At 41.7% G+C, this 26,147-nt stretch overlaps 2 protein-coding genes across 2 annotated transcripts; one reads left to right on the top strand and one right to left on the bottom strand.

Annotated features, from left to right (window-relative positions):
- Nucleotides 1-2,541: 2,541 nt before the first annotated feature.
- Nucleotides 2,542-20,000, top strand: wu:fc21g02 (protein diaphanous homolog 1). The gene is made up of 14 exons (XM_041786125.1): nucleotides 2,542-2,604; nucleotides 5,861-5,906; nucleotides 7,155-7,302; nucleotides 7,369-7,426; nucleotides 8,193-8,274; nucleotides 9,044-9,159; nucleotides 11,517-11,685; nucleotides 12,906-13,033; nucleotides 13,403-13,486; nucleotides 13,570-13,599; nucleotides 13,882-13,935; nucleotides 14,027-14,134; nucleotides 15,544-15,672; nucleotides 17,391-20,000. The coding sequence occupies exons 2-14, from the start codon at nucleotides 5,861-5,863 to the stop codon at nucleotides 17,511-17,513; spliced, it is 1,275 nt and encodes a 424-aa protein (XP_041642059.1). The 5' UTR covers nucleotides 2,542-2,604; the 3' UTR covers nucleotides 17,514-20,000.
- Nucleotides 20,001-20,307: 307 nt separating this feature from the next.
- On the bottom strand, nucleotides 20,308-25,515 carry tmem109 (transmembrane protein 109). Its single transcript, XM_041784484.1, has 3 exons — nucleotides 25,186-25,515; nucleotides 22,549-22,651; nucleotides 20,308-21,445 (listed from the first exon to the last, which is right to left on the bottom strand). The coding sequence occupies exons 1-3, from the start codon at nucleotides 25,387-25,389 to the stop codon at nucleotides 21,072-21,074; spliced, it is 681 nt and encodes a 226-aa protein (XP_041640418.1). The 5' UTR covers nucleotides 25,390-25,515; the 3' UTR covers nucleotides 20,308-21,071.
- Between the last annotated feature and the right edge of the window lie 632 nt (nucleotides 25,516-26,147).

The following is a 26,147-nucleotide window of genomic DNA, read 5'->3' as shown; positions in this document are numbered from 1 at the left end:
CACGTTCCCCTCTGGTTTAAAGATTTAAAAAGTGATCAGAAATGAAAACAGGTGAACCGGGATCCGTCTGTGGTTCTAAAAGTCCGCCATGGTCCACCTGTAGACCCACATGATGACCCAGAGGACAGCTGGCGGTCAAAACGACCAATCAATGAAAAAATCGGAGTAAATAATCAATAAGACAGATGGATGAGGCCTGGACTGTGGCTCTGTGGTGTGTAAATGTCTGACACACAACCTGGACTCTAAGCCTCTAAGACCGGATTAGGACTACAGTTTCCACCAGGAACCCCTCCCCCCTCCTTACCTCTCCTCCCCCTCCTCCCACCTGCCCTCAGACCGTCCCAGGTTTTCTAACACACAGGTCCAGAGATGGGTCTGTGTCAGCCAATCACAGCCCTCCTTACATCACTGTTAAAAGTGAGCAATGACTCTTTGATTAGAATTCAGTTGTGACTTTATGTCCACTCAGGGCCACCGTACACCACAGACCAGGACCAGGACCCACTAAAAACAGCTCCATGGCCCACTTTTGGGTCCCGACCCACCAGTTAAGAACCATTGGTTTAATCAGAGACAGACAGTGTTTCAGCCAGCAGAGGGTGACAAAAGCAGCCTGATTAGTTTATCCACTAATATTTATCTAGCACTTATTTGAAACGTGTATAACATGGACTCACAGCTTTGATTCATTTAACCTTTGATCTGAAATTTGATCTGAATTTATGATTTCAGTATTTTCTCTGTAAAAAGACGAAGAAATCAATGAGCTTATGAAGGTGGAGATCAAACCTCCTTCAAAGAGGCTCTGTTTTTTTTTTAATGAAAAGCCCTCTTTTTAAGCATTTTTATGCACTTTGAGCATTTTCATTACCACCAGTGAGGCCTCTGAAATTTTAAAATGGGTTTCAAATTTATTTTATTGTCATATTTTAACATTTATTGTTAAGATTTGAAATTTCTGTGGAAACATATTATTATTATTATCATTATTATCACTATAATAATAACAATAAAAACAATACTAATACTTCTTCTACTACTACTGATAATAAAAGTATTATTATTATTATTAATAATAATAATAATAATAATAATAAATTATAATAAAAAACAATGATATAACAATACTACCAATAATAATACTAATACCAATACTAATACTAATACTTATACTAATACTAATAATAATAGTAATGACAACAACAACAACAACAATAATAATATTTATTATTATTATTATCATAATATAATTATTTTATTATATAACTATAATAATAACAATAGAAAATACTACTACTACTACTTATAAAAGTATTATTATTATTATTATTAATAATAACTATAATTAAATTATAATAAAAAACAATAAAATAACAATACTACCAATAATAATACTAATACCAATACTAATACTAATACTACTACTACTACTAATAGTAATGACAACAACAATAACAATATCAACAACAACAACAACAACAACAACAATAATAATAATAATAATAATGTTTAAGTTTGTCCCCTTTATGTTGAATAGTAGTCCAGGTGTTAATTATTAACTGTGCTCTACTATTAATGGTGGAAAACTGCCCTTTAAAGTTACACATTTTATAACAATAAAGTAAAATAAAATACAATTAAAAAAATAAAAAACCTTTAGAGGTTTTTGGTACTGAATTTTTCTTGCTTTAAATGTAGAATTACAGTGCTTAACAAATGTATTAGACCACCTGTTATATTTGTCTCAGAGACCATCAGCATCATGAAGTGCTTTAATGCGGACTCTTTCATTTTCAGTCAGCTCTCCACGTTTTACCATTTTGAACAGGAATGAGGAATTTCAAACTGAATTCCCCCAAATTTGAGCCGGCTCACTGGGCTTCTCTGAGAAGTCAGAAATGAATCAAGCATAACATTCAACCTCTAAAACTCATTTTTCTGTTCAGGAATGCAAGTAAATAACTATAATTTGACATATTAATCAAGAAATATTCATGTGCTTTACCATTTTTTCAGTTTTTTGTAAATCAGTAAATTTGAAAATTCATGGATAACAATAATAATTATAGTTTAGCATTAAAAATATCATTTGGGTTAAAGAGCTTCTACATATTGGTGTATTAACCATTAGAGAAAGATACAAAATGATTTTGGTAATTACCAATGCTGTTAATTTAGGGCAGCTGTGGCATAAACCTTACTTTGGTTAGGGTTAGGGTGGTCTAATAAATTTGTTAAGCACTGTATATTTGGTGACAATTTTCAGTTTTACTTCAGCATAACCACCGACATAATTTACCCCAACATATTTTCCTCCAGAGGCTCGATTTTACCTCAATCAGGGTTCACCTGAGCCAGAAATCACTTTATTCTGAGAGCTGTATTAAAAAAAACTACATTTTATTAATTTAATTTAATTTATAGACGTTTTCATCCTGCCACAGTAGACACACCTCAGGTACGACCATCTTAACCCATTCTCCCCTACTGTAGAGTTGTGATATTTCCGGGGGGTCCGTAAACGCCTCCTGTGTGGTCCCTCCCCCGTGTTTCTGCAGCAGTCAGACCCAGACGGACAGAAGCTCACCTGAAGACTTAAAGGTAAGATAGAGACCACTACTCACGCCTAGACACACACCTTAAACCCAGACTTGGGAGGGGGTCTGTGGGTCTGGCCCAGGCTAGTCTGAGTCCGGAACGTTCTGTCCCGGTCTCTGTCTGAGGGGCTTTAAAGAGGCGTTCACGGACCTGGGGGGGGGGGGGACACTTGCTGGAGCGCGGGAAAAGAGAGCACAGATTTAACGGAGACACCGACCATAAGTGAGGGGAAGTACCGGGAAAATAACGAGGAAACGGGGCAAAACGGCGGGACTGGCAGCGGGGTTATTAGAGGAAACGTGGACCGGAGCCGCTCATCCGTGGTCCAGCTCCGCCGGTCCGGTTCCGTGGATCCAGCTCCGTGGGTCCGGCTCCGTGGGTCTGTAGTTCTCTTTATTTTCTTTTGTTTTCTTTTGTCGTTCTGTTGCCACTTGATGCAATTCCCGCCCCTCCGGACCGTGTTTGGTCTAAATCAAACACCTCTGTCTCTGTGTTTATGTGTGTAGTCGGTTCTCCGACACTCCGCCCGTGTCCGTCAACATATCACGCCCCTCCTTATTGTCTATGGAGAAAGCTAAAAAAAACAGCCGTCAGTGAAGTATCCTCCTTTGTCCTTAGCTCCTGAAAGCATCACAGACCCCCGCCCTAGACCAGGGGAGAGGCCCTGGATCAGACCCCCTCGCCCCCTCCCTGTAGGGCGGGGGTCTGTGAGACCTTCAGACGCTGTTGGAAATATGAGCACTGAGAAGTCTGAGGTTTTTCATCCTGACTGAAACTGTAAAAACATCAGTGAGATGTCAGAACAAGAAAGTTGTCTTTACTTTAGTGTAATTAGGACAGAAGTTTGTCTGCAAATTTTGGTAGTCACAAAACAAAAGTCCAGTTTTAAGTGTTGAGGACTTGAACTACATTTTTTCTGTTTTTTTTTTTTTTTTGTATAAGTTTAATTGACTACATTTAGACGACACATTAACAGGAATATCATCAGTTAAGTCACTCAGACACACAGGAGTCATCCTAATTCTGTTTCCATTAGAAATAGATGTAACCTTAACCCTCTAACCCTACCCCTACCCCTAACCCTTTAAGGATGATATCAAATCTGATATAAAACATTCAATCCTTGCCTTTAAAGATGATATAAAAGCTGATATAAAACATTCCGTCCTCACCTTAGAGATGATATCAAATCTGATATAAAACATTCAATCCTTGCCTTTAAAGATGATATAAAAGCTGATATAAAACATTCCACCCTTGCCTTTAAAGATGATATCAAATCTGATATAAAACATTCCATCCTTGCCTTTAAAGATATCAAAGCTGATTATATACATTATATGTATTTTGGTTGGCCAACCACTGTTCCCAGTTTTCTTCATTTGTTGATAATGGCTCTGACCGTTTGTTTCTCGTTTATTCTTGAATTTCTTTGGATCGAGGCATGATGCGTTTCTTTCTGAGATCTTGTAGCCTACTTCACTTTGTCTGACAGCTTCTATTTAAGGGATTTCTTCATTCAACAAATCTGGCAGTAATCAGGCCTGGGTGTGGCCAGTGAAACTGAACTCAGCTTTCCAAGAACTGTGGTTAATCATAGTTAACTCATGATTTAACAAGGGGGGCAAGTACTTTCTCACACAGGGCCAGATAGGTTTGGATTTTTTTTACCTTAATATATAAAATCATCATTTAGGAACTGCATTTTTTAATTCCTTGGGTTGTCTTTGAGAGGTATGTAAATTGGTTTGATGATCTGAAACAGTTAAGTGTAATAAATATACAAAAAACTCAGGAATCAGAAAGGGGGCACTGTATAAAATAGTCCATCCTTGCCTTAAGATGATGTCACCAAAATTTATAAAACATTCCCTCCTTGTCTTTAAAGATGATATCATCAAAGTTTATAAATCATTCCATCCTTGCCTTTAAAGATGTCATCAATATTTATGAAACATTCCACCCTTGCCTTAAAGATGATGTCACCAAAGTTCACATTCTCTCAAATCTCGGCCAGTCAAGACCCCCAGTTGTTGTTCCAGTCAAGCCAGTACCCCTCTTGGTTTACATGAATATTATATCAGTGAGTCCTTTAGAAGTATATTTATGACAGCATGAGGGTGAAAAGCTGTTAAAGAGGCACCACTAGCCTCTAAGCTCATTCTTGTCAGCATGTAGGGATACTTTGCTATGGTCAGAGAGCCTCATGGATGGGTTGTTGTTTGAATCAAAGGAGGGGCAGAGAGTCCTGATACCAGGTCGTCAGTAGACTGGCCCTTCTCCAGGTAGGAGACTAGGCTCAGTCTGAGTGGGACCTGAACTGGTAACCCTCCAGTACTGACCCAGTCCCCACAGGTGGATGCACCGCCTGTTGATTCTGATAACTGTTTTATCCTGATACTCTCTGTGAGGCTGGATCCTGGTATAGGACAGCAGCAGGCGTGTCGTCTATATTTAAGCTCCGCTCTGTGAGAACAGACGGACAGCTGACACACCGATCATGTTTCAGACCGTTTCACTGGCTCACTGGAATTTAGACCTAACCACTCCACTTTAAGGACCTGACCATTTCAGGATCTCACAACAGGACAGACAAGATTTACATCACTCAACAGTCCACGTCGTTTCCTCCCTCGGCCGACTGTACAGTGAGGGTAACGAGGATAACGAAGAATTGAGAACAGAGTCTGATAAGATTGATCTAGCAGCAACCTCTGAATCCAAACAACTCAATGTGGTTTCAGTTTTGTAGTAAGAACCGACGAATAAACCGCTATGTAATGTATCACTACTATAGCTGATATAGACTGATATTAACAACTGAAATAGACTGATATTTACAGCTGATATAGACTGATAATTACAGCTGATATAGACTGATATTTACAGCTGATATAGACTGATATTTACAGCTGATATAGACTGATAATTACAGCTGATATAGGCTGATATTTACAACTGATATAGACTGACAATTACAGCTGGTATAGGCTGATAATTACAGCTGGTATAGGCTGATAATTACAGCTGATATAGACTGATATTTACAGCTGATATAGACTGATATTTACAGCTGATATAGACTGATATTTACAGCTGATATCAGCTGATACTTAGGAATAGTGTTAGGCTTAGTGATTATGTATGTTGAAAGAATGAAATGTTTGATCTGATATCAGAGACCACTATGATGACTGTGACCCTGGTATCATCCTCATATAACCTGCCTTCTTCTGTGTTCTTCTCTGTTTATGTGTAGATGATGTGGGTCTGTGCTTTCCTGCTGTCTGCTGCTCTCACTGTTGGTGAGTATCATCATCTCACTTTTAACCATTTAATCAGTACTTATCAAAATGAAGTCATCTCTTCATTTATTATACTCCGGGTTTACACAGTGTTGGTCAGTGTTGTTGTAGCTGTTGTTGTAGTTATCACTGTAGTAGTTGTTTTCTGTGTTTTCATTGTTGTAGCTGTCATTGTTGTTGTTGTTGTGGTTTTTATAATTGTTGTACTTGTTATTATTGTGGTTGTTGTAGTTGTCATTGTTGTTGTTATTGTAGTTACTGTTGTAGTTGTTGTAGCTGTTGAAGTTATAGTTGGTTTAGTTGGTGTAGTTGATTTTGTAGTTGTCGTAAGTGTTGTTGTCGTTGTAGTTGTTGTACTTGCTGTTTTAGTTGTAGAAGTTGTAGCTGTCATAGTTGGTTTAGTTGTTGTAGTTGTTTTAGCTGTTATTGTTGTAGTTGTCATTGTAATTGTTTTAGTTGTGGTTGTGGTTGTTGTTGTAATTGTAGTTGTTATTGTAGATTTTGTAGTTATGGTTTAGATTTTGTTTTAGTTGTTGTTGTAGTTGTTTCAGTTGTTATAGTTGTCCTTATCATCCTTGTTATAGTTGTTTTAGTTCTTGTAGTTGTTGTTACTGTCTTTGTTGTTGTAGTTGTCATTGTCTTAGTTGTTGTTGTTTTTTGTTGTAGTTGTTGTATTTGTTCTAGTTGTCAATGCAGTTGTTGTAGTTTCTGTTTTAGTTGTTGAAGTTGTAGTTGTTGTAGTTGGTTTGGTTGTTTTAGTTGAAGTTGTGGTAGCTGTTTTTGTTGTAATTTTAGTTGTAGTTTTTGTTGTTGTAGTTTTTTTAGTTGTTGTAGTTGTAGTTGTTTTAGTTGTAGATTCCATAGCTGCTGTTGTAGTTACTACAATGTTTTAATAATCCCATTAAAGGTGCAGTGTGTAATATTTAGCCTAGTAGCATTTAGCTGAACAAACTTGGTAAAATAAAGCAAAACATTTCTAAGACGGTCTAGTGTATTATATTGTATTCACATTACAGATACACATTAAATTCAACTGGTTGCCACAGTTTCCAGCAGAGAAATGCAATCTAGAACTCACTTCTAGATGTTGATATTCAGTTTTACACACTGCACCTTTAACTCTCCATCCTTCTTCTTGTTGTTGTAGTAGTCGTAGTTCTTGTAGTTGTAGTTTTCATAGCTGTATTTTTTCTATGTTGTTTTAATTTTCCAGTTAACCCTCCATACTTGTTGTTGTTTATCCATCAGAGTCGTACGTGGTTCACGACCAACACGAGCGTTTGAATCATGGTCGTCAGCTGAAGATTTACCTGCCAAAGAGCGCAGAGAAGCTGGAGTTTGTGCCGGCTGACGAGCCGGGGAAGACATTCTTGTACTGGGAGAGAGGACGCACCAGGTGAGACAAAAAGGGAGGGACAGGGAGGGTAGTTACCATGGTAACTGGATGTGTTTTCATTTTCAGGCTCACCAGAGGTCGTGTGTCAGGGACAGGAAGTGACCGCCGCTGGTACATTGACAAGGTAACCCTTACACCTCCGGTTTCATCAACTTTTCAAAACCATCCAACCACAGTCTACTATAGGGAAAAAAATGGAGGGAAGGAGCTTCACCAAAATTCCATCCTCTGCCATCATCGTTAAATGTCTTTTATAGGCTTGCTAACATTTCATCCTTGCCTCCAAAGACAATGTCGTGAAAGCCTGAAAAATATTCCATCCTTGCATCCAAAGACAATGTTATAAAAGATTCCATCCTTGCCTCCAAAGACAATGTCATGAAAGCCTATAAAAGATTCCATCCTTGCCTCGAAAGACAATGTCATGAAAGCCTATAAAACATTCCATCCTTGCCTCTAAAGACAATGCCATGAAAGCCTATAAAACATTCCATCCTTGCCTCCAAAGACAATGTCATCAAAGTCTATAAACATTCCATCCTTGTCTTCAAAGACAATGTCATGAAAGTCTATAAGACATTCCATCCTTGCCTCCAAAGACAATGTCATCAAAGTCTATAAACATTCCATCCTTGCCTCCAAAGACAATGCCATGAAAGCCTATAAAACATTCCATCCTTGCCTCCAAAGACAATGTCATCAAAGCCTTTAAATTATAATGTGGAGGTTCATGAAGTCTACAGTCAGACTGCTTCAGGTTAGGACTACACCAAACCTTTGAGTCAATCCAATACAGAAGCATGACTCAGACAGTAGAGGAAGAATAAACAACACAGGCTGTAAATAAACAAGACTGTTTGGTTGTTTGTTTGATTGTTTGTTTGTTCCAGGTGACCTATGAGGATCAGGGCACCTACACTCAGAGAGACTATTGGAACAAGGAGATCTCTACTGTTAAAGTGGCCGTTACACGTGAGTTAGCTTAGCATCATCTAAAAGGTTCTCTTTAACTGAGATTGATCAATATAAGCTGGTGTCTATTAATCAAAGCTTATTGATCGTCGCTTCATACAGCGGTTTTGTAAATCATTGATGATGTAAAAAGTCACGCCCATGTCCCTGTAGTTACATCCATCTTACCACCTTCAATAACAACAACAATAACATGTGATAGTGTGTTTAGAATCTCAGACAGTCAGTCTACAGGTGTAGATACAGGTACAGAGATGTTTCTGTAAGTAGCCCTGCCCTCTCTGCTCACCCCAGTCTGAGGTTTTCCAGGTTAGTTACCAGTCTCTCTAAAGGTCATGGTGGTGGGTTTGGTGGTCCTGTCTAGTAGCATTCCTCCTGAGAGCGGCATCTTTATGATACTCGCTAACATCTGTCATTAAGTCACACCTTGTTAGACCGGTTAAAGCAGACACTGCACATGCTCAGTACTCTCCTCTGAGACCATCAGAGAACCCAAAGATGATTAAACTTAGCTTTAGATGAACCTTCAGACAGATAATAACAGTCAGATAATAACATATGCTAACATATCTAAACCTGTTAGATACATGTGTAATAAACACAGTAACATGTATTCGACATATGATATATGCTAACATATTTAAACCTGTTAAATACATGTGTAATAAACACAGTAACATGTATGTGACGTAATATATATACGCTAACATATTTAAACCTGTTAAATACATGTGTAATAAACATGTATGTGTGGTGTTTTGTGTTGCAGCTCGCCGTAACTATGTGAAGTGTGTAGCAGGAGAGAGTCTCTACATCTCTCTGGAGGGGCTTGACCTGGCCGACAGCTTCCTGTCCTTCAGCGGGGATTCTGGAAACTTTACTCTGGTGAGGAGGGGCTGGGGTTAATGGTGAGATGGTTTATAGAGGATGGATTAAAAGGAACCCTGCAGGATCAGACAAGTTCATCTTGTTGGATAGATATTTGTATCTCTTGTATGTATACTGAACTAAAAAACTTACTAGATATCTGCATTTTGGGTAAATTTGAGTTTATAAACCCACCAGGAGGCTGCCATGTTTGGTCCTCTCTGATACTGTGATGTCACAGTGCAGCAGCGCTCCTCACCGTTCCTCTGCAGTAACCGCTGTTTCAGACTGGCAGCCAGTGTTAGGGCTGCATCTCAGAGAGGCTGCACGTCTCACACAGAGAATTTTAAAATTTGAGGTCTCAAATATGTTTTTTTCTTGCATCACGAGTGGTTATCGGTCAAACTTGACAGGAAAATGATAGATACAGAGCCATTTTCACCTTGTTGTAGCAAATATTTACATCCACATCAGTAGAATATGTTTGAAATCTTTTTCTTGATGAACCAGATGAAGGCCATGAGATAAAATGTGTCTGTTTAATAAAGTTGAACTCCTACTCTTTATGAAGCTTTCTGTTTCCAAGCAGTTCAAACAGTTGCAGGTAAAGATAAACACAGTACAAAACACGTTCAGTTTGTGCTTTTCAAAGTAATTGCCCACTTTAGCATTTCTTTGGAGAAACGCCCTTCATATGTACATAATGCTTTTATTTTGAAAAGCTACTGGCACGCTTCCTCTATACACTGAATCCAGTCACTTGTAGGGAGGTTTATTGTGGTAAAATGTAGGAGGAATGACACAGCTATGAAAGTTTTTATGGCAGCAACAACTGCAAGCAGCAAAACATACAGCAGGTCTGAAAAACAGGTTAGTGCATGGCAATAGCAAGGAACACTGCTGCCAAGAGACGTCACACTACAAGCACTCTGACCCTGAGACAGAGGAGAAACTACAACACTCTGACCCTGAGACAGAAGAGAAACTACAACACTCTGACCCTGAGACAAAGGGGGAAACTACAGCACTGACCCTGAGACAGAGGAGACACTACAACACTCTGACTCTGAGACAGAGGAGACACTACAGCACTATGACCCTGAGACAGAGAAGAAACTACAGCACTGACCCTGAGACAGAGGAGAAACTACAGCACTGACCCTGAGACAGAGAAGAAACTACAGCACTGACCCTGAGACAGAGGAGAAACTACAGCACTGACCCTGAGACAGAGGAGAAACTACAACACTCTGACCCTGAGACAGAGGAGAAACTACAGCACTATGACCCTGAGACAGAGAAGAAACTACAGCACTGACCCTGAGACAGAGGAGAAACTACAGCACTGACCCTGAGACAGAGGAGAAACTACAACACTCTGACCCTGAGACAGAGGAGACACTACAACACTCTGACCCTGAGACAAAGGGGGAAACTACAGCACTGACCCTGAGACAGAGGAGACACTACAACACTCTGACTCTGAGACAGAGGAGACACTACAACACTCTGACCCCGAGACAGAGGAGACACTACAACACTCTGACCCTGAGACAAAGGGGGAAACTACAACACTCTGACCCTGAGACAGAGGAGAAACTACAGCACTATGACCCTGAGACAGAGGAGACACTACAACACTCTGACCCTGAGACAAAGGGGAAAACTACAGCACTCACCCTGAGACAGAGGAGAAACTACAGCACTCACCCTGAGACAGAGGAGAAACTACAGCACTGACCCTGAGACAAAGGGGGAAACTACAACACTCTGACTCTGAGACAGAGGAGACACTACAACACTCTGACCCTGAGACAGAGGAGACACTACAACACTCTGACCCTGAGACAAAGGGGGAAACTACAGCACTGACCCTGAGACAGAGGAGAAACTACAACACTATGACCCTGAGACAGAGGAGACACTACAACACTCTGACCCTGAGACAAAGGGGAAAACTACAGCACTGACCCTGAGACAGAGGAGAAACTACAGCACTGACCCTGAGACAAAGGGGGAAACTACAGCACTGACCCTGAGACAGAGGAGAAACTACAGCACTGACCCTGAGACAAAGGGGGAAACTACAACACTCTGACTCTGAGACAGAGGAGACACTACAACACTCTGACCCTGAGACAGAGGAGACACTACAACACTCTGACCCTGAGACACAGGAGAAACTACAGCACTGACCCTATCCAGATGTATGGAATATTCAGATGTTTAGGTGTTCTGTTGTTAGGGTGTGTAGTTGTTCAGGTGTGTAGGTGTTAGGGTGTTCAGATGTTCAGGTGTTAGAGTGGTCAAATGTTCAGGTGTTCAGGTGTTAGGGTGTCCAGATGTTCTCCTCTCACCTTTTGTGTCGTCCTCAGGTCAAAGAGGGAGCTCGGGTTTCCCAGGATCTTCCAGATTACTGGGACCGTGTTTTTACCCAAGCCATGGACATCGAGATCAAGAACGTCAACGTCAGCGATGAAGGTCGATATACGCTGATGGACCGCAAAGATCGGCTGGTTTCTGTCACCAGGATGGACCTCACAGGTGAGGTGCAATTAAGGTTGTCAGGCCATGATCAAAATACATGCTGGAACCAGGATTACATCCTAATCCCATTAGAACCGGGATCAAATCCTGATCCTGTTAGAACCAAGATAACATCCTGATCCTGTTAGAACCAAGATTACATCCTGATCCTGTTAGAACCAGGATCACATCCTGATCCTGTTAGAACCAAGATAACATCCTGATCCTGTTAGAACCAGGATCAAGTCCTGATCCTGTTAGAACCAGGATTATTTCCTGATCCTGTTAGAACCATCATTACTTCCTGATCCCGTATGAACCAGGATCACATCCTGATCCCGTTAGAACCAGGATAATATCCTGATCCTGTTAGAACCAGGATTGATTCCTGATCCTGTTAGAATCAGGATTACATCCTGATCCTGTCATAATCCTGATTGATCAATAGTAGAATCTCAGGGTCTTCTGTTTTCTGTAAATTGATGGGTTGCTCCGGACTTTTGTAACCCTAACCCAGAGCCTCTGTATGTCTCTAGGTCAGAGATGTTGACCAATCAGAGCCCTAGCTTGCTGACCTGAAACAAAGCAATGACTAAAGTTTGATCAGAGTGATGAAGTCAGAGCTTGGAGTGGAGACAGTGGAGAGGAGCTGAGACTCCCACAGAAGAAGGTTCTAGGGACAGAAGAACCCAGCGGCATGACAGAGAGGAGCTAGAGACAGATCCAGCTGATGGTTAGAGATCTGACTATGGCCTCAGGACAGGACGCTTACACAGGAAGAGGGTGTGGTCTGGTTACTAAACAATCAGACAGAACTCAGTTCATCCCTGCATTCCTCTGCAGGAACAAACACACCTGATATCTAAACATCTGTAATAAAACATCTTTGATATAAAACATCTGTAATATAAAACATGTTTAATATAAAATGATCTTTAATCTAAAAACATCTGTAATATAAAAACACCTTAAAAATAAAAATATCTTTAATATAATAACATCTTTAATATACAAACATCTTTTATATAAAACATCTTTGATATTAAAACATCTGTAATTTGAAAACATTTTTTAAAAGGCCAAATATGACATCTTATTAAATTTAATATGGACTGGTTTGATACCCTGTTAGTTGCATTTAATATAAAGACTTGTTTTAATACAGCTTGTTTTATATCTAAACATGTTTGAGGTCTAAACATGTCTACCGTAAAACCATGTGATGTGTCTGTGTGCAGATCACCATGAGTACGAGGGAAACCCTCTGATGGCGCTGCTGCTGCTGCTCGGGATCCCTGCAGGAATCTGCTGCTGCTGCAGGAAGAAGATCTTTAAGAAGAAGGCCACGACAGCGTCCAACCTGCAGGTAGAATACATACAACTTTACCTAGACACTCAGTAAACACAGCAAACAATCATTATCCACAATATAAACACAAAATACAGAAAAGAAGAAGAAGAAGGCCACAACGGCGTCCAACCTGGATCTATATGGATGTGTTTGTGCTCAAGAAAAATAAATATGCAGAAGTTTGAGGGAATGTGGGGGGGGGGGTTTAGGGTTTAGGTTAAAAATGGAGGGGGGTTAGGGTTTAGGTTAAAGATGGAGGGGGATAAGGGTTAGGGTCATGTACATAGGTTAATTGTTTATTCATCTGAGACACAATCCAGGACATTTTCTGCACATTATGGATAAATGAGGATCAGTGAATTGATCATACTTTTCTCTCTGTAGGCCTCCCCTGTAGCTGTCCATCCCCCTCCTCCTGGGCCGGTGGGTCCTGCTCCTCCGTACAGCTCACCTGGACCACCAGGAGGGGTGAGGTCACCTACCTTATTGACCCTGATCGATCTTGATCAATACTTATGATTGTAAATGTTTTGATCTCTGTCTTTCTACAGGTGTACTATCCTGGTCCTGACCCCTTCATGGTACGATCTCTCTCAGTATTTCCTTTTTCCAGTGTTCAATTTGCCCCAGCCAATCAGAATTGGCTCTCTCCCTCTGTCAGTCATTCCGTTTACACAGCACATGCCGCCGTCTGCCTCCAGAAATGCCATTCTGCTCCGTTCTGCTGGAAGACATGCTCAGTCTGTTTTCAGTGGAGGCCACATAGATTAATGTCAAGCAGAAAAACCCAAACAGGAAATCAGATACAGGGACAAACCAAAAAATAAATCAGTGGTGTTCATCTGAAATGCTTGTGTTTATAGGGTCCTGCCACGTATCCCACACCTCAGCCCTATCCTGGACCGGCCCCCTCTCCAGTGAGTAGCCTATTATCTATGGACCATGAATGAGTCTTAATGTTCAGCATCTCTGTTTTTCTCTGATCTAATTCCTGATTGGTCTCTGCAGGGTTTTAACCCCGCCTACCCCCCTCCAAACGCAGGATACCCCCCTGCTGGTCCACAGTGGAATGGACCTCCTCCAGCTGGGTACCCCCCTGGCCCTAATGCTCCAATGGTACGACCCCCCCACAACGCTCACTGGTTACCAGAGCTAGTCCTGAAGTAGATTTACCTTTTCAGATACTCCTATCACACTTCAGCATATTCTTCTGTCAATACTTTGACCCAGCTGCTTAGCCAATCACAGACCAGACACTGGTGACTAAAACACCTGACTCAGCACAAAAATAGGAAACAGAGAAATGGTTACAGGGACCTGACTGTGGATGAAGTTTTCTCTGAGAACTAATGAACTACAAATCCCACAATTTACTGTGATTTCCTGTACTCAGCGAGAACAGCTTTACAAGCTTATGCCAAAGACTGCTACCAGAGGAGGTCTCAGGACCAGTTACAAGTGCTGGGACTGCTGACCAAGACCTGACCAGGGATCAAAGGGTGAAGGAGACCTTAGAAAAGGAGGAGGAGGAGGGTTTACATCTGATTAGAGATGTCAATGTCGTTAAGGACAGTGGTCATAGGAGGGGGTCTTTGGACTGGTTCAAGTCTACATGGGTTAATATACATCATGATTTAAGGTGTGAGGCCAGTTTGGGTTTAGGAGGAGGTCTTTGGAATGGTTAAGGTCTACATGGGTTATTAAACTTCATGATTTAAGGTGTCAGGGTTAGTTTGGATTTAGGAGGGGGTCTTTGGACTGGTTCAGGTCTACATGGGTTAATAAACACCATGATTTAAAGTGTCAGGGTTAGTTTGGGCTAAGGACGGGGTCTTTGGACTGCTTGAGGTCTACATGGGTTAATAAACTTCATGATTTAAGGTGTCAGGTTTAGTTTGGATTTAGTAGGGGGTCTTTGGATTGGTTGAGGTCTACATGGTTTAATAAACATCATGATTTAAGGTGTCAGGTTTAGTTTTGGCTTAGGAGGGGGTCTTTGGACTGGTTCAGGTCTACATGGGTTAAACTTCATGATTTAAGGTGTCAGGTTTAGTTTGGATTTAGGAGGGGGTCTTTGGACTGGTTGAGGTCTACATGGGTTAATAAACTTCATGATTTAAGGTGTGAGGGCCAGTTTGGGTTTAGGAGGAGGCCTTTGGAATGGTTGAGGTCTACATGGGTTAGTAAAATCCATGATTTAAGGTGTCAGGGTTAGTTTGGGTTAAGAGGGGGGTATTGGACTGGTTCAAGTCAACATGGGTTAATATACATCATGATTTAAGGTGTGAGGGCCAGTTTGGGTTTAGGAGGAGGCCTTTGGACTGGTTGAGGTCTACATGAGTTAGTAAACATCATGATTTAAGGTGTCAGGGCCAGTTTGGGCTCAGGAGGGGGTCTTTGGACTGGTTGAGATCTACATGGGTCAATAAACATCATGATTTAAGGTGTCAGGGTTAGTTTGGGTTTAGGAGGGGGTCTTTGTATTGATTTGGGTCTACACGGGTTAATAAACATCTCTCTTGCAGGGTTATGTTCCAGCTCCAGCCATGTACAGTGCTCCTCCAGGGGTCAGCGGTGAGCCCGTGAAAGAGGAGGTAAAGATGGAGAACATGGCGTCCTCACCGGCAGATCCCCTGCTGACTAACACCGCTCAGGTAAAGACTAAAGTCATCAAAGAGCTCAGACCAGGATCAGCCCTGATGGAAGGTTTACAGTTAGGATGTGGTCTCCAATGGCCTACCTGTGCCCAGGTGCCCTCAGATATGGCATCCGGCATCATCAGGCCCTGCTCACTCTGTCAACTACCCCTCCATAAAGGCCATACCCATTTATACCGCAGCAGCGATGAACCAGACTGTGATCGGTTCTTGGACGTTTCCTATTCCCTCAGTATAATGCGGCATTATGAGCGGTAAAACTATTTCATGATTTACACTGATGAGTAAAGAGTCTACCCAGTTCTGTAGTTAGGATGATGCATTTAGTGCTTAAGGGAAGTGCTTTTATTTTGAAGGAGTGTTTTGGTGTGTAACTTCCTCTAAGCAGTTGCTGCAGCTCCATCAGTGAAGCTTCCACAGATGAGAGCTCAGAGACAAGGCTGAAGATGGATCAGACAAGCCGCTCCCTGTAGTCAGTCTCTCTCTCAGCAGTAGTTTCATCATTTAAAATGTTTCTGTCTGATCTCTCCTCCTGCCCCCCGAACATCAAAGACTGGAGGTACGTCTGATTAGTGATTATTGATCAGGGATTATTGATTAGACCCCTGTAGAGCTGAAGAGTTACATGTAGGAATCTTCATTGGTGACATCACAGTGCTCGTTATCCCCCCGTTAGAACCTCACCTGACACTTCAGACCGCCTCCTTAATCCGATGAGCATGTCGGACACCAATCAACAAAACAAATGAAAACAGATCTAACAGATCAAAGTCTATAAAAACATCATTCAAGGTTCAAGATTCTTTACTGTCAATTTTTCTTCTATGGTGGCCATACAGCAGAATCGAGAAAACGTTTCCCTCACACCAACAACAAAATAGAATATAGAAGTAAGAAAATAATAATAGAAATAGATAGTATTATTACAAAGTAGAGATAAGGAAAAATAGAATAGTTATGTAACAAGAACAACTTTATACATACAGCAGAATCAACTATATAAACAGAAACGTCTCTATAAACCAAATTGGCCTGCAAACAAAAGTCTTCAGTGCAAAAATACAAACGGCAGGTTAAGGCAGCTTTTAGTGTGATAGCAGTTTGTTGCAAAATGGTACAGAGGGTTCAGAAACAAGATTATAGATTATATTGCAAAAAAGCCACAGCAGGATGGGGTCGGGGGGAGGTGGGTGGATATTACAATAAAACACCGGTAATGTAGTGACACTGAGTCCCTGTATGCTGCTGAGGCAAGTTACAGTCCAGGGACAGGGGACGGGGCTGGTAGTGAGTGTTTCAGTCCAGGGACAGGGGCTGGTAGTGAGTTTTACAGTCCAGGGTACTTATTCCACAGGTTCAGGGCAGTGACGGCTGTACCTTGTTGCTGACTGTGAACTGCACGCACTATACTCACACTTACATGGGTTTGCCGCACACAAACACATAAACAAACTTTACACAGGAGACGTGGAGAGAGAGGAGCCGCCATCTTGAAACATAATCATCAACAACAATAAGTTGGAACATTGTCTCATCATCAACTTCCTTTCCTTTCTGCCTCCTTGCATCTTCTCTGCCACGTTGTTGTTGTATTTAATTTGACTGTTTATTAAATTGACTAATCAGCTGCTGAGGTTGATCTCACCTGTAATGATATCATAATAAAGATATCAACAAGAAGGTGAGCTGATGTTTTTCCTTTTTTCCAACCGCAGGCTGGCTCCGCCCCTTCCCCTGAGGCTCCAGTGCCCCCTCCCTCCTCCGCCAGTGCCCCACCCACTGATGGTGCTTTCCATTTCCAGATTGACGGAGGGAAAAGCTCCACCAACTTCCTGTAGAGACGATGCAGTCTGTGACGTCACAGGATGTTATGTCAAAGCGCCCCCCTTGGGGACTTCCTGTTCCAGCCTGTGTAAATGTTGAAGAGCAGGGCAGGGGGATTGTCCATCAGTGTTTTACTCCTGCAAGAGGCGGGGCTAAAAGGGATCTGTTACCATAGAAACAATGTAGACGCCACGTTGACCAGCTGAACCACAATCTATTCATGTAATCACTGTTAAAAGAAAAAGAAGAAGACTTCCTATTGGCTTAGGGGTTCAATTTACAAAGACTTCCTATTGGCTTAGGGGTTTAACTGACAAAGACTTCCTATTGGCTTAGGGGTTTAACTGACAAAGACTTCCTATTGGCTTAGGGGTTTAACTGACAAAGACTTCCTATTGGCTTAGGGGTTTAACTGACAAAGACTTCCTATTGGCTTAGGGGTTTAACTGATGAAGACTTCCTATTGGCTTAGGGGTTTAACTGACAAAGACTTCTATTGGCTTAGGGGTTTAACTGACGAAGACTTCCTATTGGCTTAGGGGTTTGGGGTAAGGTTGGATTTCAGGTTGGCCAATGTGGCGTCTATGTGTGATTGTAACATTAGCTGTGTTAGCATGTGGATCAACGATGTGTAGATACTGAATGTGTTTTTGAGTTTATAGTGAGTCACTAACAGCGTTTCATTTTAAATGTGTGTTCACTCTGTGGACAGTCTCTAAACCAGACTCTTAAAGAGGTCACATGATCACTTTGCTTTAATAATATGTTTTATTGACCCTACTAAAATGAAATTTTGCCCAAGATAGAGAAACTCAACAATTCAACTGAAGTTGCCATCAAACAGGGTTGGTTTTCCAGCATAAGGAGTCATCGTTTGTTAGTAAGGACTGATGATTCAAATATTCAACTAAAAAACATCATTTTATTGTGGATGTGTTTTGGCGTAGATTTAAAGCTCATTTATTTAACCACAGACTCAAATTGTCCAATAAGGACATTCACACTGGAAAACCAAAATTTGTCCAGTGATGACAGCCGACAGGAGCCAAATAAAGAGCTGAGTGGATACACCTATCAGAGGGTTACACCTGGTCTGGTTCAGAGAGGGTTACAACTGGTCTGGTTCAGAGAGGGTTACACCTGGTCTGGTTCAGAGAGGGTTACACCTGGTCTGGTTCAGAGAGGGTTACACCTGGTCTGGTTCAGAGAGGGTTACAACTGGTCTGGTTCAGAGAGGGTTACACCTGGTCTGGATCAGAGAGGGTTACACCTGGTCTGGTTCAGAGAGGGTTACACCTGGTCTGGTTCAGAGAGGGTTACACCTGGTCTGGTTCAGAGAGGGTTACACCTGGTGTGGTCAGAGAGTTAACCATACTGGTCCCTAGTTGGAGGTTTAAATAGAGAGCCGTTCAGTTAGTGTCCCTCAGCTCTGTAGATAAAATTATTAATATTTAAAACTCAGTTAAACATGCTAGTGTCACTCACACATCCTCTCTGACTTATACTCATTTTTAATAAACATTTTAACCTTCATATCTTTAATACTCCACAAATCCATGCTGTCTAAACACTCAGTCAGATCTGTTTACTGTCTTTGAGGGTTTCTATCTGCTGCAGCTTCTTCACTCACCTGTGCTCTCCTGCAGTAACCTCAGTGATACCTGTCCAGGTGTGTTTCTGAACACCTGTGGGTGTCACATGACCTCTTATCTGCAGGTTACTCTCACCTGGAAGTGCTCTTCACACAACAACACAACACAGCCTTTTTACAGTAGAGGGCCCATTTCAAGAAAGGGGGATCATCAAACTCAGAGTCTAACCCTGAACTCTGAGTTAATCTACCCTCAGAGAAGAAATTGAGTTGCTCTACCCTCAGATGAGAAACTCTGAGTCGATCTACCCTCAGATGAGAAACTCTGGGTCAATCTACCCTCAGATGAGAAACTTTGAGTCAGTTACTATGGTAACTGACTCTAAAGATAGTTACCATAGTAACTGTTACCACAGTAACTGACCCAGAGCTTAAGTTTCTGAAACAGGCCGGACTCAGCCCGCATTCTTGGGTTTAAGTTTCCTTCTTCTCTGAAACAGAAATCTCGATATTTTCCTCATGTCAGGGTTAACAGACTCAGAGTTTATTTAACCAGCTTTATGAAATGGGCCCCGATCTGCTACAACTGTCAAACAAGCTCTGCCCACTCCTTCATGTTCTGAAGGACTGTGTTTATTTAAACGGCTCCAGGTCTTTGACTAAGCAGGAAGCCAATGATTGGTTGGCTACCCTGTGGGCGGGGCTAAAGGCTGTGTGTTGCTACCTGTGGACTCCTACCTCTCTAATCTTCATCCTGTCAGTGAAACTGTCAATAAAGTTGTTTTTTTTAATCTCAGACTAATAGCTGGAGGTCAAACGTACTGATTATGTTATTGATAGTGTCTTTATCGATCACATCATCGTGTCTGTATGTCACCAACTATCTGTTATTAAAGGTTAAATGTTGTTAGCTCGTCTCCTTTATTCTGACGACTGACAGGAAGTGGAGCATGACAAGAAGTGACCTATGGTGTGAAAACACTGAAAGATGCAGCTCAGAAAATCAGAATATCATGAAAAGTTCATTTTCTCCTATAATTTACTTCAGAAAGTTTAACTTTCATATTTAGAGATTCAACGAGTACAAAAGAATGATGGTTAATATCAACATGACTGCAGGAGATCGAACGTCCCACCTGCTGACCCGCTGAACCACAGCCACCAGGTAGAATGATGATGTTCATGGTGATGTTTTTATCAGGAGACAGAGACAAATCTACAGCTTTATCTTTAATAATAAATGTGATTATTGTATCAACATGGATGTAAAAACATTCAGAGATGTACAGAATTGATTCTTTTTTTAAGACAGATGAATGAAAGTGAGGAGGGAAGAACAGAGGAGTGTGTATAAAACTCATACAGAACACAGATAAATATGAAAAACAGCAAATAACAAACATGAAACCAGAAACTTAAAGGGGAAATTCAGGTCAGAGGAAGATTTAAACTAGATCAACATCTAGTTTCTATCACTCAATAATCAATAAGGATATAAAACAGACCCAGGGGCCACATGGGGCCCATCTCCTCACACAGGGGTCCCTGAGATCATTTCAATGACCAATATGAAGTGCACATGATTGGATGACCCCAATAGAGACACAAACAGCACTATGAACTCAGAGCACACAACTGTGACTGTAAGGACTGAGAACCAACTCTTCTTATTACAAACAATCAAAACAAGCCAGAAATCTAACTTTAATCCCAGAATCCTGACTCTAATCTCAGAATCCTGACTCTAATCTCAGAATCCTGACTCTAATCTCAGAATCCTGACTTTAATCTCAGAATCCTGACTCTAATCTCAGAATCCTGACTTTAATCTCAGAATCCTGACTCTAATCTCAGAATCCTGACTTTAATCTCAGAATCCTGACTTTAATCTCAGAACTTGAAAATTCGTTATCGGTCCTTTAGGTAGTAGGTAGTATCATCCCCTGAGTGTTCATGTGACATGGAACTTGGTCCTCCTCCATCACTCCTCTGTCCTCCTCCACCTCTCCATTTCTCTCAGCTTCCTCTCCAGGATCCTCACCTGCTCCTCCAGGTGAGCCGTCTTATCCTCCACCACAGAACCCTGCCCCCTACCCACACCCAATAAGACGCAGACAAACACCAGCACTGCCAATCGGACAGCGGTAGTCTCTGAGGTCGCACTGCTGTCGCTCAGGATGAGGCCAAAACAGCCGAGAGCCAACCCGAGTTTAAGAAGCCACAGAGCCTGCCTTAAAGTAGAGGCAACCAATTGGAGGGCAAGGGACAGCAGCCAGTAACCAATGAGAGCCAAGATCAGCCACTGTCCCACAAAGATCACGCCTTCAGTGGTCACTGATTGGACAGGAAGGTTCACTGGGGAGACAGAACAGTGCAAAGGGTAGTTATCTACTACTGATGATGAAGAACAGATGTAAGACAGGTGAAGAACAGGATAGGACAGCTGAAGAACAGGTCTAGGACAGCTGAAGAACAGGTCTAGGAAAGCTGAGGAACAGGATAGACCAGCTGAAGAACAGGTCTAGGACAAGTGAAGAACAGGGTAGGACAGCTGAAGAACAGGTCTAGGACATGTGAAGAACAGGTCTAGGACATATGAAGAACAGGTGTAGGACAGGCGAAGAACAGGTCCAAGACAGCTGAAGAACAGGTCTAGGACAGTTGAAGAACAGGTCTAGGACAGCTGAAGAACAGGTCTAGGAAAGCTGAGGAACAGGATAGACCAGCTGAAGAACAGGTCTAGGACAAGTGAAGAACAGGGTAGGACAGCTGAAGAACAGGTCTAGGACATGTGAAGAACAGGTCTAGGACATATGAAGAACAGGTGTAGGACAGGCGAAGAACAGGTCCAAGACAGCTGAAGAACAGGTCTAGGACAGTTGAAGAACAGGTCTAGGACAGCTGGAGAACAGGATAGGACAGCTGAAGAACAGGTGTAGGACAGGCGAAGAACAGGTCCAAGACAGCTGAAGAACAGGTCTAGGAAAGCTGAGGAACAGGATAGACCAGCTGAAGAACAGGTCTAGGACAGGTGAAGAACAGGGTAGGACAGCTGAAGAACAGGTCTAGGACATGTGAAGAACAGGTCTAGGACATATGAAGAACAGGTGTAGGACAGGCGAAGAACAGGTCCAAGACAGCTGAAGAACAGGTCTAGGACAGTTGAAGAACAGGTCTAGGACAGCTGGAGAACAGGATAGGACAGCTGAAGAACAGGTGTGGGACAGGCGAAGAACAGGGTAGGACAGCTGAAGAACAGGTCTAGGACAGCTGAAGAACAGGTCTAGGACCGCTGAAGAACAGGTCTAGGACATATGAAGAACAGGTGTAGGACAGGCGAAGAACAGGTCTAGGACAGCTAAAGAACAGGTCTAGGACAGCTGAAGAACTGGTGTAGGACAGGCGAAGAACAGGGTAGGACAGGCGAAGAACAGGTCTAGGACATGTGCAGACTTTACCTGTGAGTCCAGCTGCCTCCAGCAGGTGTGACAGGTTCTTCTGGAGAATATTCAGACCGCTTGCCAAACCTCCTGCCACCACTGCCACTACCTGAGAGAAGGCCTAAGTGGGAAGAGCATCAGGACAGGTGTTTGTTAATGATAATAAATGTGTAGAGATACAGGTAGACTCACCTGGTCTAGACCTGTGATCACAGAGTTTCACCCCCAGTCTGTTTAGTATTTTACCCTGTTAAAATTTTCCAGATAGTCTCGAGTTATTTATAAACCCTACAGCAGAGACACAGACTGGAACAACAATAAAAATATTATTACTAATATTATTACAAAGATAACTATTTGGAGAATAACAGACTGGAGAGTCAGCAGAATTATTACTGATTGTAAGGGAGTGATCACTAAAGGGTAAATGATAGGAAGGCTTTGTTTTAACTACACAACTACATAAGAGTGATTCAAAGCCTAAACTAGAACTAGAACTAAAGGTCAATAAAACTGAAATTTGAGGTCACAGTTCAGTGTTTCCCCTACCATTAAATCAGGGGGACCCTGTTAAAACAAGTCTGACACCTGTAATGCAGGAAAGTCCTGCAATCCCCGTATATCACACTGCAAACTGACAAACCAGCAGGAAACATGGCTAAAATGAGCGACAGCTGGGCTCATGTCCATAACAACTACCTCCTGATATTTTTACCTCAACCAGCAGAAATACACACACATATACACATACACACATGGCCCCTCACAGGTGTGTGAGGAAGGTGTACCGTGAATATCAGAGGGCATCAGTGCAGGTCACAGGTAGCTAGCTACACATGTGGACAAAATTGTTGGTACCCCTCTGTTAATGAAAGAAAAACCCACAATGGTCACAGAAATATCTTGAATCTGACAAAAGTGATAATAAATAAAAAATCATTGAAAATTAACCAATGAAAATCAGACATTGCTTTTGAATTGTGGTTCAACAGAATTATTTTAAAAAACAAACTCATGAAACAGGCCTGGACAAAAATGATGGTACCCCTAGAAAAGATTGAAATAATGTGACCATAGGGACACGTTCAACCAAGGTGTGTCCTCTTATAGCATCACAGGTCTACAAACTTGTAATCAGTCAGTCGGCCTATTTAAAGGGTGACAAGTAGTCACTTTGCTGTTTGGTGACATGGTGTGTACCACACTAAACATGGACCAGAGGAAGCGAAGGAGAGAGTTGTCTCAGGAGATCAGAAAGAAAATTATAGACAAGCATGTTAAAGGTAAAGGCTATAAGACCATCTCCAAGCAGCTTGATGTTCCTGTGACTACAGTTGCACATATTATTCAGAAATTTAAGATCCACGGGACTGTAGCCAACCTCCCTGGATGTGGCCGCAGGAGGAAAATTGATGACAAATTGAAGAGACGGATAATACAAATGGTAACAAAAGAGCCCAGAACAACCTCCAAAGACATTAAAGGTGAACTCCAAGGTCAAGGTACATCAGTGTCAGATCGCACCATCCGTCATTGTTTGAGCCAAAGTGGACTTCGTGGGAGACAATCAAGGAGGACACCACTGTTGAAAACAAATCATAAAAAAGCCAGACTGGAATTTGCCAAACTGCATGTTGACAAGCCACAAAGCTGGAACTGGAACTTTATGGCAAGGCACATCAGCTCTATGTTCACTGATGCAAAACTGAAGCATACCAAGAAAAGAACACTGTCCCTACTGTGAAACATGGAGGAGGCTCTGTTATGTTCTGGGGCTGCTTTGCTGCATCTGGCACAGGGTGTCTTGAATCTGTGCAGGGTACAATGAAATCTCAAGACTATGAAGGTATTCTAGAGAGAAATGTGCTGCCCAGTGTCAGAAAGCTTGGTCTCAGTCGCAGGTCATGGGTCTTGCAACAGGATAATGACCCAAAACACACAGCTAAAAACACCCAAGAATGGCTTAGAGCAAAACATTGGACTATTCTGAAGTGGCCGTCTATGAGCCCTGATCTAAATCCTACTGAACATCTGTGGAAGGAGCTGAAACATGCCGTCTGGTGAAGGCACCCTTTAAACCTGAGACAACTGGAGCAGTTTGCTCATGAGGAGTGGGCCAAAATACCTGCTGAGAGGGGCAGGAGTCTCACTGAAAGTTACAGAAATCGTTTGATTGCAGTGGTTGCCTCAAAAAGTTATGCAACAAGATATTAAGTTAAGGGTACCATCATTTTTGTCCAGGCCTGTTTCATGATTTTGTTTTTTTAAATAATTCGGATGAACCACAATTCAAAAGCAATGCCTGATTTTCATTGGTTAATTTTCAATGAATTTTTATTTATTATCACTTTTGTCAGATTCAAGATATTTCTGTGACCATTGTGGGTTTTTCTTTCACTAACAGAGGGGTACAAACAATTTTGTCCACGTGTGTAGCTAGCTAAATAGACACCAGTCTCTCTCACATATTCATCTTTAAACTTTATTTTAACCCCTACCTGTCTCTAAAGTCTTCAATTATGTTTAAACTTTATTTAACCCGTACCTGTCTCTAACGTCTTCAACTATATTAAACTTTTTTAACCCGTACCTGTCTCTCTTACATCTTCAACTTTATTTAAACTATATTTAACCCGTACATGTCTTCTGTCTCACCTTGTTAACTGAGTTGACCGTCTGTTCTCCGATCATACTCCCCAGGAAAGCCCTCACCTCCTCGGTCAGCTCCGTCAGCACGCTCCGGAGCTCCTGGACTTTCCCGGGACTCTCCGACACTTTCTGCCCACAAACAGAGCTCAGAAGCCCGCAGAGCAGCATACAGAGCCCGCTGACATCTTTGAGCAGGCGGGTAGAGGACATGCTGATGCAGGGGGGTAGAGATGGAGTCCTTCTACGGTTTTAGACGTCCGATAAAACAGTCTTAAAGGTGGAAAATCTCCTGTAAACTCACCAACAGACGTTGGAAAGTTTGGGTGACTCAGCCAAGGCAGGAAACACAGGATGTGGAAAAAATGAGTTATGATAGAGCAGAGAGCAGACAACAGCGCCCCCCGGTGGACTGACAGTTTCACTGTAACGAACAGAAACTAAAAGGTTCTTCTATCATATGACCTATAAAACTCAATCAATAAATCAGTCAATAAATAAATTGATCAAATGTATTTATTTGGTACTTTAAAAAAATACAAAACAATGTAGCGCAAAGTGTTTTAAACATGAACAAAGAAATAAAAGCATATACTTCTATATAAACAGTGCTGAATATGGCTCTCTGAGAACAGGAACTGAGGAAACACTACCTACCTACCTACTTACCTACCTGCCTGCCTACCTACCTACCTACCTACCTGCCTGCCTACCTACCTACCTACCTACCTACCCCAAAACCTACCTCCTTACCTAAATAAAATTAAATAATCAGATGATTGTTTATATTAATCAGATGATTGTTTATATTAATCAGATCATAATTAATGTTAATCAGATGATTGTTTATATTAATCAGATCATAATTAATGTTAATCAGATCATGATTAGTGTTAATCAGATCATAGTTCATGTTAATCAGGTCATAGTTTATGTTAATCAGATCATAATTTATATTAATCAGATCATAG

Source organism: Cheilinus undulatus, linkage group 4 (genome assembly GCF_018320785.1).
Source record: "Cheilinus undulatus linkage group 4, ASM1832078v1, whole genome shotgun sequence".
NCBI lineage: Eukaryota > Metazoa > Chordata > Actinopteri > Labriformes > Labridae > Cheilinus > Cheilinus undulatus.
This window is presented reverse-complemented; position numbering and strand designations above follow the sequence as displayed.

Excerpts from the sequence above, each read along its gene's own strand:
- wu:fc21g02 (XM_041786125.1), top strand. The coding sequence starts at position 5,861 with ATGATGTGGGTCTGTGCTTTCCTGCTGTCTGCTGCTCTCACTGTTG. Across the intron at positions 7,303-7,368 it reads TGGGAGAGAGGACGCACCAG|GCTCACCAGAGGTCGTGTGT; the intron begins GTGAGACAAAAA and ends TTTCATTTTCAG. Across the intron at positions 13,487-13,569 it reads CACCTGGACCACCAGGAGGG|GTGTACTATCCTGGTCCTGA; the intron begins GTGAGGTCACCT and ends GTCTTTCTACAG.
- tmem109 (XM_041784484.1), bottom strand. The coding sequence starts at position 25,389 with ATGTCCTCTACCCGCCTGCTCAAAGATGTCAGCGGGCTCTGTATGCTG. Across the intron at positions 22,652-25,185 it reads CGGTCAACTCAGTTAACAAG|GCCTTCTCTCAGGTAGTGGC; the intron begins GTGAGACAGAAG and ends CTTCCCACTTAG. Across the intron at positions 21,446-22,548 it reads GGAGGCAGCTGGACTCACAG|TGAACCTTCCTGTCCAATCA; the intron begins GTAAAGTCTGCA and ends CTGTCTCCCCAG.